The sequence below is a fragment of the Phyllobates terribilis genome, unplaced genomic scaffold, assembly GCF_046119375.1.
Source record: "Phyllobates terribilis strain yellow unplaced genomic scaffold, ASM4611937v1 Scaffold_3__8_contigs__length_932513732, whole genome shotgun sequence".
Classification (NCBI taxonomy): Eukaryota; Metazoa; Chordata; class Amphibia; order Anura; family Dendrobatidae; genus Phyllobates; species Phyllobates terribilis.
This window is the reverse complement of record NW_027362763.1, coordinates 908,810,110-908,829,973: the sequence shown is the minus strand read 5'-3', so window position 1 is coordinate 908,829,973 and position 19,864 is coordinate 908,810,110. Positions and strand designations below refer to the sequence as shown.

General features: G+C 39.9%; 1 protein-coding gene across 1 annotated transcript in view; it reads right to left on the bottom strand.

Moving 5' to 3' along the window:
* Positions 1-19,864, bottom strand: part of MERTK (MER proto-oncogene, tyrosine kinase) — a 150,212-nt gene that overhangs the window by 88,877 nt on the left and 41,471 nt on the right. Inside the window, exons 5-6 of the mRNA XM_073672782.1 lie at positions 11,814-11,900; positions 2,462-2,577 (exon numbers count right to left, since the gene is read on the bottom strand). Coding sequence (XP_073528883.1) covers positions 2,462-2,577; positions 11,814-11,900 — 203 coding nt within the window. The remainder of the gene's footprint in view (positions 1-2,461; positions 2,578-11,813; positions 11,901-19,864) is intronic.

Here is a 19,864-nt window from a genome sequence, read left to right as displayed (position 1 = left end):
GAATTAGCAATATTTTAGATACTTTTCCAATGTTTCACCTTCTTCCTGTGATGTTCATTAACCTCTTAAGCACTAAACTATTTTAAAAACATAGCTGAATTTATTTCCAATACCGCATTTTAAGAGCCAAAACTTTTTCATTTTTTTCCACCATTGTAGTTGTATTAGAAAGATTTTTTTTTACCATTGGTTACTGGTTGATAAAAAATAAATAACACGTTTATTTTATTCTGTGTGTTGGTACAAATACAGCGACGCCAAATAAGGAGTTTTATTGCTTTAGTAATTTTGTAAAATATCAACATGTTTCAATGAAAAAAAAAGGCATTTTCCTGTCATTGCTTTCCGAGACTCGTATTTTTTTTTTAGATTTCTGTCTACTTAGCCATATAAAGGCTTGTTTTTGTGGGTCTGGTTAAAAAAAATTCTTACCACTTTGGGTTAAATATCATTCATTGATTAAAAATTATGTAGAAATTATTTGCAGAGACGTTTTTTTTACATTTCTCAATGTGGAAGGGCAGATCGATCAGGAGGAACAAAACTTTATTCCCTTTTAGAAAGTTACTGCGGTCACTGTCATGGGTTATCACAGTGATCACATTATCGAAGATCAACGTTATAGGCCCCGATAAGTGCTCTGATGGCCAAAGTTGCCCAACAGCAAGTGCATCAGGTCTGGACCCCACATGGCTCGGTAATCTTCTTAATCAGTGCGATAAACTGAAGAAGAAGTACCTTGTAATAAATACTATAAATCTAGGGTCACATGATTGTATGTTCTCCATCTGAGAAAAATGGTCCGATCATGCTAATCAGACTCGGATCAGAGTGGGATCCGTTTTGGATGTGGAGAAAAAAAATCTCCATTCTGTCAGTTTGTGAAAATTGGACTGAACTCGGAGGTAATCCAAGTGCATTCTGATTTTTTTCACTGACCCATAGATTTGAATAGTCAATTGTGATAGGATTATTAGAGGCAAATCATGTATGCTGCAATTTTTTTGTTCGGACCACTTGGGATGAGGAAAAATTTGGACATCTCCACGGCCTCATTGAATAACATTGGCCCGAGTGCGATCTGATGTTTTGACGGATCTCAATCGGACCAAAACTACGGTCGTCCGCACGAGCCCTAAGGCAGCCATTAAGAGAGGAAAACTATTTGCTGTTGCTCAGTTGAGTCTTGTGAAAGCATTTTATTTTGGCCAGGAAATGACATTGTGTTGGGACTGAACATATACAGAGCGGAAAATAGGCTTCCTCATAGTAGAGAGATGCATTAATACTGCATTGTAATAAAAAGTGATTGTTATTCAAGGCGACCACAAGAAAACCATGGACAAAATACAATTGCATGTGGTTTAGCAGTGGGTTTAACCAATGCGCGGCTTTATGGGAAATGAAATTAATACATTGTAACATAAGCAAAGCAAGTCTACTAGTCGTTGTAATGATGCACCATTCTCAATACAATATTGTTACAGTATGATTGTAGCAATGGCGATCACCAGGTCAGATCACTGTCCTCTTCAGTGCATACAATGTAAGCTTTATTCCATTAAACTGACATTGAGCGTAACGTAGAGACTGAATCTGACATCATGACTGATAAATAAATGATGCGTCACAGGATACATAATGTGACACTATAATCCCACAGAACAGAGAACACCCATCCTGTTACAGTAGCGAATGCAGGAAGCCACTTCTTTTATCCCACTTCCTGAACTACAATGAAGCAAATGAAAACTATGGTCAAACTTTTCATTTTCACATTACGAATGAAACTAAAATTAGCCTACAAAGGAATCCAAAATTATAGGATTATGTAAATCAGATCAAACCTTTCAAGTCTTACATCAAATCTGAGAGTTACTTTGGAATGTGCTCTAGCTGTATATACTGAGAAACAATAATGGCCTTCAGAGTTGAATCACTTTATTTTTCAGGATTTCACCTTGAAAATTATTTATACAATTGCAACTAATTTCCTCTTAACTTGTTATTTTCATTTCTGACTAATAGGAAGTCGCACAAAAACACAGTTTGTGTTAGCACCTGTTCTGACCTGTCAATCTCCCCATGACTGGTTAACGCTACCATACCCATAACTGGACGGAAGAAAAAGTCTTGAGTTCTGAATGTGTAAAGGAAGTGGTGAAACAATTGTTGTCAGATAATCTCTGCTAGGTGTCAAAATAAGAAAAATGTGCTTAAAATCTTAAAATCTCACTCAGGACCTCTTTCTTGCAAGCAATGTTTGCTGAAAAACATCTTCAAGCCCCTATCCAACACAGAAAATGGTAGCAGGACACTTTTGCGCTGTCTCAGATCACATGATGGGAAACAGCACTCCTGATTGGCCGTTCAGTTTTGTTAAAAGTGAATCTGAAAACGATTTATCTAAACCAGACAGGTTGATTTTGGCACACATGTATAACAATTTACTAATATTTACCTCTATGCTGCAGAGGCTGATGGGGGAATAACCATCAAAACCAAAAGTCCAGGAAAGCCAGATGCTATTTGATGATCTGCTCAAGGCCTTTACGTTAAAAGGGGGAGAGGGAATCCCTGGAAGAAATCATATGGAAACATTACATTTATGCAGGTTCTTAGAGAAGCTATAGCACAGTTTATTGGTTTTTACGGTGCACCTGTTAAGTACTCTTGATCAGTGTGGGGGGATCCTATGACCCTCACTGATCTCTTAAAACAAGGGGCAAAACGATTCAGGCTATAATTGAGCACACAAGTGGACAAGCCAACACACTTTCTATTGAGGTTAGACTTGTTCTCGACAGGCTCCAGATGGGATGGACAATTCTGCCCTTGGTTTGATTAATTGATGAGGGTCGCAGGACCTCCATTGATCAAAAGCGCCTAACAAGGACACAGAGTCAAAAACTGACCAGCACTTCCCAACAGAATAAACCAAATGTGAGCAGCTACAACCTGTTATGACTGCAGTATACTGTATACATACTTGGTATTTTGCGCTTAACAAGGCCCACAACATTTATTAAGTTATGAAAACATACAGTACAGACCAAAAGTTTGGACACACCTTCTCATTTAAAGATTTTTCTATATTTTCATGACTATGAAAATTGTACATTCACACTGAAGGCATCAAAACTATGAATTAACACATGTGGAATTATATACTTAACAAAAAAGTGTGAAACAACTGAAAATATGTCTTATATTCTAGGTTCTTCAAAGTAGCCACCTTTTGCTTTGATGACTGCTTTGCACACTCTTGATGAGCTTCAAGAGGTAGTCACCAGAAAAGGTCTTCCAACAATCTTGAAGGAGTTCCCAGAGATGCTTAGCACTTGTTGGCCCTTTTGCTTTCACTCTGCGGTCCAGCTCACCCCAAACCATCTCGATTGGGTTCAGGTCTGGTGACTGTGGAGGCCAGGTCATTTGGCGTAGCACCCCATCACTCTCCGTCTTGGTCAAATAGCCCTTACACAGCCTGGAGGTGTGTTTAGGGTCATTGTCCTGTTGAAAAATTAATGATGGTCCAACTAAATGCAAACCAGATGGAATAGCATGCCGCTGCAAGATGCTGTGGTAGCCATGCTTGTTCAGTATGCCTTCAATTTTGAATAAATTCCCAACAGTGTCACCAGAAAAAGGACCCCCACACCATCACACCTCCTCCTCCATGCTTCACGGTGGGAACCAGGCATGTAGAGTCCATGCGTTCACCTTTTCTGCGTCGCACAAAGACACGGTGGTTGGAACCAGAGATCTCAAATTTGGACTCATCAGACCAAAGCACAGATTTCCCATGGTCTAATGTCCATTCCTTGTGTTCTTTAGCCCAAACAAGTCTCTTCTGCTTGTTGCCCGTCCTTAGCAGTGGTTTCCTAGCAGCTATTTTACCATGAAGGCCTGCTGCACAAAGTCTCCTCTTAACAGTTGTTGTAGAGATGTGTCTGCTGCTAGAACTCTGAGTGGCATTGACCTGGTCTCTAATCTGAGCTGCTGTTAACCTGTGATTTCTGAGGCTGGTGACTCGGATAAAATTATCCTCAGAAGCAGAGGGGACTCTTGGTCTTCCTTTCCTGGGGCGGTCCTCATGTGAGCCAGTTTCTTTGTAGCCCTTGATGGTTTTTGCAACTGCACTTGGGGACACTTTCAAAGTTTGCCTACTCTTTCGCACTGACTGACCTTCATTTCTTAAAGTAATGATGGCCACTCGTTTTTCTTTACTTAGCTGCTTTTTTCTTGCCATAATACAAATTCTAACAGTCTATTCAGTAGGACTATCAGCTGTGTATCCACCAGACTTCTGCACAACACAACTGATGGTCCCAACCCCATTTATAAGGAAAGAAATCCCACTTATTAAACCTGACAGGGCACACCTGTGAAGTGAAAACCATTTCCAGTGGCTACCTGCTGAAGCTCATCAAGAGAATGCCAAGAGTGTGCAAAGCAGTCATCAAAGCAAAAGGTGGCTACTTTGAAGAACCTAGAATATAAGACATATTTTCAGTCGTTTCACACTTTTTTGTTAAGTATATAATTCCACATGTGTTAATTCATAGTTTTGATGCCTTCAGTGTGAATGTACAATTTTCATAGTCATGAAAATAGAGAAAAATCTTTAAATGAGAAGGTGTGTCCAAACTTTTGGTCTGCACTGTAAAAGCATCACCATTCCAGGGTTTTCTTATTTCACCATCTGATAGGGATCAGTAATATATGTTCCCTGTGTGTAGTAAAATATCTGTTGGTCGCCTTCTTCTACGGTTTCCAGCACCTCTCCAGTCCTCTTCTGCACCACATGATCCGGCGATGTGACCTTTTGGATCGCTCCATTGTTTGCTCTGCTTAACTGGAAGTCATTTCTCAATGTAAATCTATGAGACACAGAACGAGGTTTTCATCAAGAAAGAAAGTGACCGTTAGCAGTGACTTCTGGCCAGCCAGAGCTGCAGTCACAGGGTGGCGGCGGGGTATCGGAGCTGCGCAGGAAACAGAAGACGGCCATCGGTAAGTATTTTATTACACACAGGGAACATACATTACTGATATTTATCCGGTGGTGAAATAAAATGAAAACCTGTGGATTTTATCCCTTCATGACCAGGATAGTTTTTTTGATCTATACACTGCTCTTTCAGGACACCATCTTTGAATTTTACATTAAAAGTGAGGAAAAGCTAACCAATTCTGAATTTGGCTCTTGTATATGTTTTATGAATAATTGCATATTGTAATTATACAGTTACATAGCCTTGACCTTATTTCTCTGCAGATTACTTTTTTTTACAAAAATCTAACTACTAATCCTCTTTGGCATTTTCTACTCTGGTTTGAGTGCCAGTGCACTCTTGTGTGAAGGCTACCAATGCAATTGACCCAAGGATCATTTGCACCAAGATTTATTTTGTCACAATGCTGGAAATAATTCTCACACAGATTCTATTAAAGTAAAGTGAAATATGTGGTAAATTTGAGATGAAATCTCCATGCACAGCCACCCACTATACAGACTTACAAGAAGTTTTGAAAGTCTTCTAAATGAATGAATTAATGTTGATATGACAATACAACTGTCGGTGTTTTAAAGGGGTTGTCCATTTAAAAATGTTATTGTCTCATAGTGTTGGTCTAAAATATCAAAAATGGAACTGTTACTCTCCCCAGGTCCAGCGCAGCCATTACCCCAATGCTGCTGTCTTTGTCATAGGCTGCAGTGGTGATGTCACATCTACAGCGCTCTTAACTAGAGCAGCCAATCATTGGGCTCTGCAGCTCATCCCATCTACATCGGCAGACCAACTGAGCCCAGTGATTGGCTGCAGTATTACGAATGCTGGCGATACGACGTCACCACTGCAACCTAACCATAAAGATAGGAGCAGCAAGGGAGAGGCAGTGAGGGAGAGGCAGTGAGGGAGAGGCAGTGAGGGAGAGGCAGTGAGGGATAGGCAGTGATGGAGAGGCAGTGATGGAGAGGCAGTGATGGAGAGGCAGTGAGGGAAAGGCAGTGCAGGAAGCGGGGAGGATGAGTTATTTTTAGTTATCTTAGCCCTCTGCAACTCTATGGTGCAATAAGATTTTAAATTGGACAATCCCAATGATTACAATGATTAATGATTACAGGAAGACATGCAGTAGTTAGGTGAAATCTATCTACAAAAGCCAAAGTAGTCAGAAATATGTTGGGTACTTCAAAGAACTAAAAGGACTAAAAGAGCTGTGACATGTTCATAAAAGGATCTTAGCATTCACTGTTTTAAGCCCCTTAAAGAATAATGTTATGCCACAGCCCCATTATCAGTATTCGGTCAGTATTTTTTCTCAGGAGTGGGAGCCAAAACCAGGAGTGGGTGATAAATGCAGAATTGGTGACTGGTTTCTATTATACCTTTTCTCTGATTGTTCCTCACCTGGTTTTGTCTCCCACTCCTGAGAAAAAATACTGACCGAATACTGATAGTGGGGCCGTGGCCTTAGAAGTACCCTGTAAACTAACCAGGGGCCTTAACAAGTCCTTTTAGGAACACAAAACACAATTATTATTGTTACAATGCCAGATTCTTAGTACATGGAAACCAACCCAATCAGTCGTGACTTCTAGGCAGTGGGGGATTGAACTCAGGACCCAATATTAAAAAAAAATATCAAGAAATCAATATTCTAACTTCATGGTTTTAGATGCAGGACTTGTAAACTGTCTCTATAAGCAAAATAAGTCAAACTAGTATCTTGACTACTAACAAGATATCACTTAATTTCCAAATTCTACACCAAAAATGTCAAAAAACATTTTGTCTTAAATAACATTTGAATGTATTGCCTTTTGACATACAAGAAAAAGGAACCAAACTTCTCATTAGCCTAAACATCCGATTACACAATATTTTGCTGATGCATGGGCCACATATTGCCAGTGCCTGTGAGCTGTATTCCCAATCATGTAGGCTTCAAAGCAGAAATCTGTCAACAGTGTTTACTATCATACTACATATACAGAGTTTGCTTTGGTAACATGCATCCTGGCAAATGGCACCTTAAGGGGATGTCCATGCTTGATTTGCACAGAGCAGTAAATATCTGTATTGGTTTTTTCCAGGAATCTGTGGCAAAATTAGCAACAAATCTGGGGTAAAGCCGCTGTAAGTTCCATGCAGTTTTGCTGCAGACTTTGCTGCCGATTTGCCATGTAAACACAAAGGGAGGACTTGGCAATGAAAATCAACATAAATTGAAACATCATATCTATTTCCACTGATATGGAACTCTGATGACATTGCTGTCCCTCTAAGGCTATGGACCCGATTCATCAAAGCTTTTACAACAGCATTCTGGATTAAAAAGCTTGGAGAATTCTCATAATTTTGGTACAACTTTCATGAATCAGAGTGTTTGACTCCAGTACACCCTCTCATCAAGACCGGTCATGATGAATCGAGAGTATTTTGAGAAGTTCAAAAACATTAAGTTTTCTTTTGGAAATTGCTTCAGGAAATACTATTTTCTTGAATAATTTGCCAAACAGATTTGTTTTTTTGCAGCCTTTTGATTGAGCAGTGCCTGGTTTGGAGCAAATTTCATCAGGAGCCGCAACAAACAAGTATCATGCACTTTCTTTTATTCCATCAGATTTTTAAAAACCTGAAGCATAAAAAATGCTCAAAACATAACAGCAGTGCTGCGGATTTTTCTGCACCAAAAAATAGAGAGTTGATATGAAAAAAACGACGCAGAAAACATGCATTTTTAAACACATTTCTGATGCGTTTTAAGTGCTTTCTTATTCATTTGAATAGGTGAAAAACATTGAAAATAATTGACATGCAGCAGATTTAAAATAACACTCACTGTTGATTAAAAAAATGGAAAGAAACTACACACCGTGTGAATGAGATTTTAGAAACGTCATGTATTTTGCTGCTACTGTAAAATGCTGTGTATTTTCCGCATAAAAAAACTCTACAAAAATGCTGTGTGTGAACATAGACTAAGGCTATGTGCACATAGTCTTTTTGCTGTGTTTTCACAGTGAAAACTTGGAAGTTTTTGAGGAGTTTTGAGATTTGGAGGACAATTTGAAAAGTTTCCTTTCATTTTCTACTCCCAAAAAATCTTGAAAAATTCAGTGTGCACATAGTCTAAAGGGGTTTTACAATACAAATAAATAGGAACAGTCTTTCAAATCCTTTTGGGCAATTTTGCTGATGTTTATTGGAGTGGAACACTCTAAAAAAAACTCTTAAGAAAAACACTGTGTGCACATAGCTTAAGACGCTGCAGACTTTACACCCAGAATCCGAACATAAAATTCTCACTGGATCTGCATTATGTGACAGAATGTGTGGGAAAGTCGTAGATGGGGTCTATATTTCCACAAGATTTCTGACTTCTATACAAAACAACAAGGAGTAGGTTCAGCAGAGAAAGACTGATCTCTGGAGAAGTATAGGATTTTCTTTTGCATGTTCTTTTTACTTCTTTACATAATCTGAAAATAAAGCTGGGTGAGTCTCGTAGTCTGTCTCATCAGATCACTCAATTTTGATGTCCTCTATGGTTTGATGGTATTTCTAAAACTAAATGCACAAGGCTTTTAACAGGTGTATACCCTTACTATTCCTTGCCAAGCAAAAACATATAAATGTCACGTGAGCTGATTTATTTTGCTGCTGACAAAATGAAATAAACACAAGTAAACCTTATTCTTCCACTGCTTGGTTTATAGGGAATCATCCTATTAAACATATGGCCTATTTCCAAGACTGTAGGGTAAACCAAGGGAAAATCAGCAAGGCTAAACAAGTAGTACATTAATGAGTCTACCAGAAAGGCAGCTAGAAATTCAACAATAACACCACTGTCCATAGAGTGCTGGACTAAAGGTACCATCACATTTAGCGACGCTACAGCGATTCCGACAATGATACGACCTGTCAGGGATCGTTGCTGCCTCGCTATGTGGTCGCTGGTGAGATGTCAAACACTCAGATCTTCCCAACGATGCAGCAACGATACGGCGACCCGTAACGATCTGTATAACGATGCACGCCTACGTGTTTCAGTTCTGAGTCGTCAACAAGGTCGTTGGTAAGGTGTCAAACACAGCGATGCATGCTACCCAGCGGGGCCTCAACGATCAAAGAAATGTCCAGACCATTCCGACACGACCAGCGATCTCACAGCAGGGGCCTGGTCGCTGCTAAGTGTCAAACGTAGCGAGATCGCTGCTGAGGTCGCTGTTGCGTCACAAAACTTGTGACTCAGCAGCGATCTAGCTTAGTGTGACGGGGGCTTTACAGACGTACTGCAATCTGATACAGGAGAAACAGCAGCCAGTGACATAAAAATGGAATCCGCACACTATAAGGGAATCTGTCATCAGTTTTGCCACCTAATCTGAGAGCAGAATTATGTAGAGACAAAGACCCAGATTGTGTCACTTACTAGGCTGCTTGCTGTAGTTTTGATTAGAGGACTGGTCTTATTCATGACCTGTGTGTAACCCCACCCCCACCCAGTAAGTGATAGATCACTGGAATATTGGTCAATGCTCTATTGCTAAACGTATTAAGTTCTACCATGGATGGGTGCGAGATCTGTCACTGCTCAAATTAAGCCATCTATTTTAAAGCTGCTCAAATAGTACAATTGTTACCTGTCTCTGTGTTATCAGGTGCACCTAGATGGGTTTGTGTCAAATTTAGTTTCATAACATCATACACTTTAAAAGGTCTCATGGGCTACAGGGCCATTACCGGAGAATCTACGAAAGAACCCCCCATATACCATCCATTCTTACACATTTGAAGAACAAACGGTTTTCCGCTTAATTAATCTTCATTACACTTTAGATACAAAAGTTTTCTCCTGGTCATTACAAAAAGGTATAGTTCAACTATGACACCTCTTTCCCCCACCTGAGATCTCGTGCTAGTGCCGCAACTCCTGGGGGGTGGCGCATGCACAGTAAGGTCCTAAAAATATTTGAGAGCAGGACTATTATTCTGCCCATTCGCTGCCCCCGGGAATGTTGGAGAGATCAGATAGCGCAGTAGATCACAGCGAAGAGTGACCTGTCAGTTACTGATAGGAAGCCAGTGGTAGACAAGGAAACATGGAGAGAGGCTGAAGAGCTCAACGCCGAATAGTGGGAGCAGCGGCAGAGGCTCACCGATGGACCTAGGGACATTGAATATATTTCAGGGGTTTTTTTATACCAAACTGCATCCAGTTACCAATATTTCTTAAAAGAGGACAACTCCTTTCACTTCATTTGTTAAAATGTATTTTGGGGTTTTGATTACTAATCTGACAAAAATATTTAATGACAAAGGAAGAACTATGAGTAGAGCACGTGGAAAAGCAGCAACATACTGTATATACACTGCAGCAGAAAATCAGTGCAGTTGAAGGAGTATGGCCGAGACCAGGCAGCTGTATATCATGTTGCAGATACAGACCCCAATGCTCGGACTGACAGGGGCTCTCTTGACCCAAACTTGCAACCTGATGTATGCCTAGGTTTGGATAAGGAAATCCATGGTCGGTCTGGCTACTGCTGTCCGTGTATGGACTATAAGCTACGGCTGGAGAAACCTGGCCTAATAGACACTCAACAACTGTAGTAACAATCAAGTTTGAGATCAGCAGTTAACACAATAGGAAACAGCAGTCAGTGGTTCAGACAATTCAGGTTGCCAAGTTGCATATAAGAGAAATTAAGTAAATTAATAATAATAAAAAAACCTCTAAAAATAAACATAAGTGCAAAGAAGTTAGGTTCCAGAGGTTCATACCTAAGTGCACTGGCTATGTTATTTCTGACCCCTTTACCACTGGAGTGGTGCTACTAATCTAAGTTACCTATCCCTAGTCTTATACTTACTAACCACCGTCTTCAGCTGTTCCCGGCACCGCTCCGGTCGATCTCCAGCAGTTTGTGACCTGAAGATCACTCCAGAACAAGTCATTGTGAGCTTGTAACCGTTACTTCTCACTTCTGGTCAGTCAGAATTCGTGGTCACAAGATGGAGGCGTGGGACCGGAGCGGCACCAGGAACAGCTGAAGATGGTAGCTTGTAAGTATAATAGTAGGGTCAGGGAACTTACATTAGTAGCACCACTCCAGGGCTGAAATTAAAAAAAAAAAAAAAAACGCTAGAGTGGTGCTTTGAGAGGTTGAAGAGACAGATTCGTTAAGACTGGCATTTTCGTATGCCAGTCTTAATGATGGGCGTGCAGGAGTAAGATGCATTTGTTTAATTAAGAGGCTCACACTACTTAATGAAGTCAGGCCTGGAGTAAATAATGCCAGTAAAGTGGTGTAACTTTTGAAGACTTTGTCGAGCGGGCTTATTCATACTCCAGCCATGCTCTGCCCTCTTCAGCTGATTTGGCCAGAACTGGAGTGAAAATGCTAAGAGTTGCACATTTTTTTCTCAGTTACGCTAAAGAACTCAGCACGGTTCTTACAAAAATGCTGGTGCCATACTTTTTATTGTCCTGGGCCAAAGAGCTGACCAGGGAAAGAATGACGAAAGAACAAGGATTTTATAAATGGCCTCCAATATGTTATTTATTGATAAACATGAACATTCCCTTTATGATTCTGGGATGAGGTGTCAGCCATCAGAGACAATAAATAGTCAATTTTGTTAAAGTGGGCAAAGTCTAAATTGATGTAAGTCTTCACTTTTATTTTTAGAAATCTTCTGTATCCACTTGGATCCCTTGAAAAATGAGATATGAAGAGACAAAGCACAGGACATAATTCCTTATATAGCATACTTATATAGCATATATAAGCCTACCTTTAATATTAACGTTCACATTATTGGATGCAGTCAGTCCTTTCTTGTTGTGTGCTTCACAGCTGTATATTGCTGTTTGATCCAAACCTGTTACAAAATACAAAAATGTAAAATTGCCTTGAAATTCTTGAAATAATTTGTTGATATGAAAAGAAACGTTTAGAACATTTTAATTACAATGAAGGTCATTCACACAAAAAAAGACAAGAAGGCTAAAACAGGGACATTAAAGCATGGAAAAAACATATTCATCAGCGCTTATTTCATCATCGCCATGAGCAACAACAGCTTGAAATGTTATAATAGTACATAGAACAATAATAGGTCATGTTATGTGTCATGGCCAGGTGCAGATACAGTCAGCTACACATTCGTCATCCATATTTATTTGCATTGTTGCAAAACCTACCCTAGGTAGTCCATATGATCAATTAAATTCCCCCACACATGGAACCCGTCCATGGAGTTAATGAACTAGGCCTGTCCATTTTGATCAGCCAATCATGTTCAAATTCAGCATCTGATTCTCTTGATCCTTAAAGAGAATTTGTCACCAGATTTTTGCTACCCCACCTGAGAGCAGCAGAATGTCGGGGCAGAGATACGGAATCCAACAATGTATCACTTACCATATGCTTTTTGCAGTTTTGGTAAAATCACTGTTTTATTTCCTTCAGATCTACCCGTTCCCTGATGCGGAGCTTTGCATGACCCCGCCCACACCACAGATTGGCAGCTTCCTGCTTATGTACAGTGCACACAGACAGCTGCCAATCAGTGGTGGGGTCAGAGTAATACAGAGCTCATGAATATCGAGGACTACAGGCCACAAAATGCCTAGTCCTCTATTAATAATCTTCTGCTAATAAAACAGTGATTTTAACAAAACTACAGCAAGCAGCCCAGTAAGTAACACACTGCTGCAATCAGGGTCTATGTTTCTACATAATTCTCTTCTCAGGTTAGGTTAGTCGACAAAAATCTGGTGACAGATTTCCTTTAAGCCCAACCATAGGTATCTGGCAGAAGTTTACTTTTCTTTACCCACTGAAAATACATGCACACTCACATAAGCTGAGGCAGATAGCTGCTAACCAAACAAACATTCAGCCGACTGCTATATACGATGTATGAGCACTTTAAGACATGAAATATGATCTTTATGCCACAAGTATCAGTGATATAAAGACTGGCTCCATGATATGTGAACTATTGGGTGACAATGGAGATAGCCCCCATATCTAGTACGCCTTTGCAAATCATTATTGCCCATATGTCCAGAGGTCCTCGGAACCATTGGGAGCTAGTGTATGCCAAATTCTTAAAAAATGGAAAGATTGACTTTAAATTTATAATTATTTTAACCATCTGTCCATGTAAATAAGCACATATGGTAGAAATTGTAGCACAATAGCCTTCTTGATTTATGGTATATCTAATTATCTCGTTTCTAGGAATATCTATAAAAAATGAAACATCATCCCAAAATAAGACAAATCAGTTCATGGATCATTTGAGTCCTAATATTCAAATGACTCCATCTTGTAAAGAAAAAGATTTTTGGCTGGAGTGTACCTGAACCTGTGTGTACATTGTAGCAAGAGGTTTTACCCTTTGGAAGAGCATGTACTCTGTAAGCTCAGCCATGGTTGAACAGTTATCAATAGGACTACTCCAAGCAAAGCCTATACACTGTGTTATACTTTGTGCACCCCAAAGGCTGTGTACACCTTTATACATTTTTATTTTATAGTTCATTTGCTTTCTAAATACAAAGTTAAGCAACTTTTTAAATAGTCTTCATTAAAAGAGAAGAGCTACCAGGATGGTGAGTGGACTGCAAACTATGTCCTACGAGGAACTGTTAAAGGATCTGGGAACGTTTAGCTTACAAAAAAGAAGGCTAAGAGGAGACTTAATAGCTGTCTACAAATATCTGAAGAGATGTCGCAGTGTAGAGGGATCAGCTTTATTCTCATTTTCACATGGAAACACGAGAAGCAATGGAATGAAACTGAAAGGGAGAAGATACAGATTAGATATTGGAAAAAACATTTTGACAGTGATTGTCACGATGACCCTGGAGGTCCCTCCCAACTCTAACATTCTATGATTCTATGAAAAAACGTTCCTGTTTGCTGTCTGTAAGTCTTTTATCTAGGCGAGTGCTTTTGCAAACTTATGCAAATCCATCATACCTTCTGGTTCTGGTTTGGAATGCTCTCTCTGCCCTCCCCACCTTCTTCCAATTTTAGAGAAGGCAGCAAGGGGAGGAGGTTTTACACATATCTGCAGTGTAGATGTAGCATCTAAAGATTTACTGAAAGCTGATAAAACAGGCTAAGTGTCACAATTCCTTGAAGCAGTGAATGACAGTTCAGCCGTCCAATCTAGGACAGAGGCATGCTGAGCTGCCAGTATTGTGATTGACAGCTCAGCCATTCAATCAGATGCTGGTGCATGCTGAGCTGTCAGTGTCTTGAGTGTCAGTTTAGCCGTCCAATCAGGATCAGGGTGTGTCAGGGCTTCATTCATGTGTCTTCTGTTCACAGTAATTACCTGGCTATTTAGCCAGCTCTATGCGTTAGATTGCTGCCAATTGTAGGTTTGCTCAAAAGGTGTGTGTTTGCTCTATGCTCCTAGTCTTGTATTCTGATCTCTGCTGCTCGGCCTTGGATTTGCCTTGATCATCTGTTTGCCTAGCCCTATTGTCGTGATCCGCTATCTTATTGAAATTCTGACCTCAGACTGTTCCCTGGCTACCTGACTACACCTTTGTCTCACCCCTCTGTCTATGACATACCCTTCTGGCTTTTGACCTCGGACCTCTTGACTACCCAGCCTCACGGCTTGTCTATGAGTAGTGACTAGCGTCACACTAAGAAAGGAAGCACATGAAACAGAAATTATTGCATTTGAGCTGTGTTGGTACATATAAAACAAAGACAGTGCTCACATCCACCATGTATTAAAAGGAGAAACTCTCCCACAAGACAAAAATCAGAATCTTGGATCATGCTGCAAACTGCTTCTCAGGGGATCTGAAAACAAATGAAGGAGTGAAGATTGCAAATTGTAAGTTGCAATTTTATAAGCTAAAGGTAACAACTAGCATACAAATCTATTTTTCCATGTCAAAAGGTGTCCATAACCTTTAAAGAGGAGCTGTATTTTGAGTTAAACAACGTGTACAAATCCCCAAGCTCCACTGATTCTGCCTCTCTTTTTCTTTTTACACTGTGTCACTTCAATTCAGAGATATTCACATTTTTTGCTTTTGGAGTCTAGTATGTGAAATCTCTACTTCCTGACAAACTGGGCTTTTCTTCAGAGTTTTCTCTGGGAGCGAGCGTTTTCACCATTCAAAAGCTCGGCAATTGTCTACCTGTTTCATACACTACTGAATTATGATTGTCAGTAACGGTAAGGGAAGGGTTCAAGAACACGGCCCCAGAGAATACAGTGAAAAAACACTCAGTTGGTCTACAAGTAGAGATTTCAAATACTGCACTCCAAAAGAAATAAATGTGAATATCTCAGCAATGGAAAGATGCAACATAAAAAAGGAAAAAAGACTGGCAGTAATTTTTAAAAAGTGTTTAACTCAATTTTTTGAGCAAGTGACAGGCCCATAATGAGTGATAATTATATAAAAATTCGATCATCAATTGTTTTAAAAGCCATGCAAGCTTTATGGGGATAAATGACAATTAGGGCAGGGTCACACGACCTAAGATTCTCTCATCTGTGAGAATCAGGTCGATTATGCTAATGACACTCCGATCAAACTCTGATCAGAGTTTGATCAGTGTCAGCATAATGTGATCTGATGCTCCAAAATTTCTCCATCTTCTCCATTCTGTTAATCTTCAGAAATCAGACAGCACTTGGATGACATCCAATGTTTTCCACGCACCCAAATACTTGAATAGGCGAGTGGCATCCGATTTCAGAGAGAAATCGCAGCATACCAGATGACAGATTCTGTCAGTGAAAAAAATTGGTCATCAGCACTAACCCATTGAATAACATTGGTCCGAGTGCTATTCGATAAAAAATCTGATAACACTCGTCCGATGTATATGGTCGTGTGAGCAAGCCCTCAATATGATTGTTTGGTTTTTATAAAGTTTGTATATAGTCGTATATGGTGTCATGTCATGTCATGTAGCACATCCTCTGTTTGTATGAAGAGATGAGCTCTCTACAAAAATGATATTTTAAGCCACATAAAAGATGTGATTAGCAAATGAACAAGCATTTGGTTGTTCCTCAGCTGACAAATATTTTCACGCGCCAACAATAATCGAGAACAAGCGTTATTGCAAACGGCCTTATTATTGCTGTGTGTAAAATGGCCCTAACAGTTTTACTCCGAGTGTTCTCCTAATCAACTGTGAAATACAGTGGCATGTAAAAGTATGGGCACTCCCGGTCAAAATTACTGTTATTGTGAACAGTTAAGCAAGTTGAAGATTGAATGATCTCTAAAGGCCTAAAGTTAAGGATGACACATTTCCTTTGTATTTCAGGTAAAAAGAAAAAATGTATATGTATATGTATTATATATATATATATATATATATATATATATATATATATATATATATATATATATATACACACACACACACACACATACAGTATACACATATATACATATATATTTTTTTTAATTACAAATAGGAAAATGGGCCGATGCAAAAGTTTGGGCATCCTGTATGGTTGGTACCTAGTAGCACCCCGTTTTGAAATTATCAAAGCTTGTAAACGCTTTTTAAAGCCAGACAAGAGTCTTTCAATTCTTGTTTGAGGTATTTTCATCCATTCTTCCAGTTCTGTAAGATTCCTGGATCGTACTGCATGCACTGCTATTTTGAGGTCTAGCCACAGATTTTCAATGATGTTCAGATCAGGGAACTGAGAGGGCCATTGTTAAACCTTCAGCTTGCACCTTTTGAGGTAGTCTATTGTGGATTTTGACATGTGTTTAGGATCATCATCCATTTGTAGAAGCCATCCTCTTTTCAACTTCAGCTTTTTTACAGATTGTGTTATGTTTGTATCAAGAAATTTGTTGAAATTTTCATTGAATCCATTCTTTCCTCTACCCGTGAAATGTTCCACGTGTCATTGGCTGCAACACAACCCCAAAGCACGATTCATCTACCCCCATGCTTAATGGTTGGCGAGATGTTCTTTTCATGAAATTCTGTGCTGTGTTTTCTCCACACATACCTTTGATCATTGTGGCCAAAGAGTTCTATTTTAACCTCATAGGTCCACAAGACTTGTTTCCAAAATACATCAGGCTTATTTCGATGTTCTTTTGCATACTTCTGACACTGAGTTTTATCGTGAGGACGCAGGAGAGGTTTTCTTCTGATGACTCTTCCATGAAGGCCATATTTGTGCAGGTGTCTCTGGACAGTAGAACACAATTCCATAACTCCAGAGTTTGCTAAATCTTTCTGAAAGTCTTTTGCAGTCAAGCGGGGGTTCTGATTAGCCTCACTAGCAATCCTACGAGCAGCTCTCACTGAAATTTTGCTTGGTCTTCCAGACCTTTTCTTGTCCGCCACTGTTCCTGTTAACTGCCACTTCTTAATTACATTTTGAACTGAGGAAAGGGCAACTTGAAAACAAAATTGCTATGTTCTTATAGTCTTCTCCTGCTTTGTGGGCTTCCACCATTTTAATTTCCAGAGTGCTAGGCAACTGTTTAGAAGAACCCATAGCTGCTGTTTTTTGGCACAAGGTTAGCGGAGGCTGTTTTTTTTTTATAAAGCTGGGAAATTTGCATCACCTGGCCTTTCCTAATGATGATAATGAACAAGCCATTACCCTAACATACTAATTAAGGTCTAAAAGCTTGGTCAAAGTTAACTGAGCATACAAATTTCCAAAGATGCCCAAACGTTTGCATCAGCCCATTTTCCTTTTTGTAATTTTTAAAATGTAAAAAATAACAATATTTTTTTCTAAAATACACAGAAAATGTGTCATCTTTATCTTTAGGCCTTTCGAAGAATGTGTCTTTGGTTTGTCGTTCATCCTACCCCAGCAGCTACACTGCACTCGTATATAAAGTTGATAAACCATTTATAAAAATGCTAAAATCACCAGAAATGCTTGGTTATTTCAGTCAGCTAGAAAAAAAAATAGAAAAGCCTCCAGACAATAGAATTCTGTTATTATGCTGCACGGGATTCCAAAAATAACAGTTTCCAGTCAATGTCTCTTCTTGTTATGTGCAGTAAATGCAGAGCGGATTTTCTAAGATGCTTAAATCAAAAATCCTTGAAAATCAGAGAAGGATTAGTGAATGTGAAAAAGATAAATCACATGAGGGGAGCCCACTTTGAGGGTTATAGAGAGTCTGAATAGCTGAAGGATAAAATAGATTTTTTTCTTACAAAAGCAATTTTGCCACACAATTCAGACTAGACTACTATAAAATAAACCCATGAAGAAGACAGCCGTTTTGTGGACTAAACCGAGATTTTCAAGCATAAGTTAGTCCGTAGGCATTAAAGGTGCTGCACAGGATTCTAGAAACATATCTGCTTTCTATCTATCTACTGGTTGGGTACAGTACTGCAAAGCAGCCCTTTGTACTTTTAATACATCTGAGTTGTAATACAAGGAACAATCCATGAACTAGTGGGGCTTTTGGAAACAGTGTCCTTGTTTTTTGAAAATCTCTTTAACCCCTTAACTTAAAATGACATAAATGAATGTCATTGCTGGAGTGCCATTGGGGAATCTGTCACTAGGATCAACCCACCTAAACTGTCTATATGGGTATGCAGGTTATAGGAAGCTGAATCAAGTGGCACCCTGATATTTGTATTCCGATGAATGGTTCCTGAGAAATACATATTTTTCAAATATGTAAATGAGCTAAAAAGATCTCTGTTCCAGAGTAGGATCTTCCCTAGATTCTGCCTCCAGAGATCTTTCTAGCTCATTTACATATTAAGAAAAACATGGATTTCTCAGGATCCATTGATCGGTTAACAGATATCAAGGTATCATTTGATTCAACTTTCTATGTGCCCTACATGACCATATAGATGGCTTAGGATGGTACATCCTAGGGACAGATTCCCTTTAAAGCAAACATGTCATCAGGATTGTGCTAAGTAACCTTCAGGCAGTGTAAGGTTGGCGCCGTTACACTGATTAAAATGATGCCTGGGTTGATAAAATCCATCTTGTGGTTGTTGTTTAATCTTTATTTGCAGTTTGGAGATAATGATATGCTCGTGCTTTGGGGCGGGCGTTTCTTTGGTGCTCTTGCTATCTTCATCATTGTGGCTTAAATGACAGGTCACTGAACCTCCAGTGACCTGAGTCCTATTTTAAATACTGCACTTGTGCAGTTCATATTGTAGTCTTTAACAAAAAAAAAAAATTCACCTCCAGCAAAATTGCGTCGGCACATGTGTAGCACCCTGAGGACTCGGCTGCTACAGGGGTATTGCACCTCACTCCAGAGGTGTGGTATTCCACTCCCGGGTAAGGATGGAGTGTGGGTCTGAGCTCAGTAGGCTGCATGCACTACATACATCCCATTTCCGGGGGACAGAACTACGGTACGCCCACCAGTATATGTGCAGGTACGACAGCGTCTGTCCCTGGCTGGAGTGGGAGGGGGGTGGAACATCCCAGTAGTGTAGGGGCAGATAGGGGGAGTAGTCTGGGTAAAGCTAGGAGCTCATTGGGTGCTAGTCACCTGGGCTCACACATAGAGGGAGTATATATGGTGGGCACCATCTTAGGACAGGGTCTTTTTAGCCTGAGGAGCAGAGCAGAAGAGTTCAGCCAGGAGGGCTGACAGGGAGCTGTGGCTCCGGCTGGGCCCAGCTCCAGAGCTAAGCCTGCAGAGGAGAGAGGAGAAAGAAGGACCCAGAGAGAAAGACAGAGGGAACCCCAAGAACCCAGAAACAGACCAGAAAGGGTGAAGGGTTGGCGGACACGGGTACCAGAACCCGAACTGGTGGAGGCCACTTATCCTCAGCCAGGAACCGGAGGTCGTGGTCAAGATT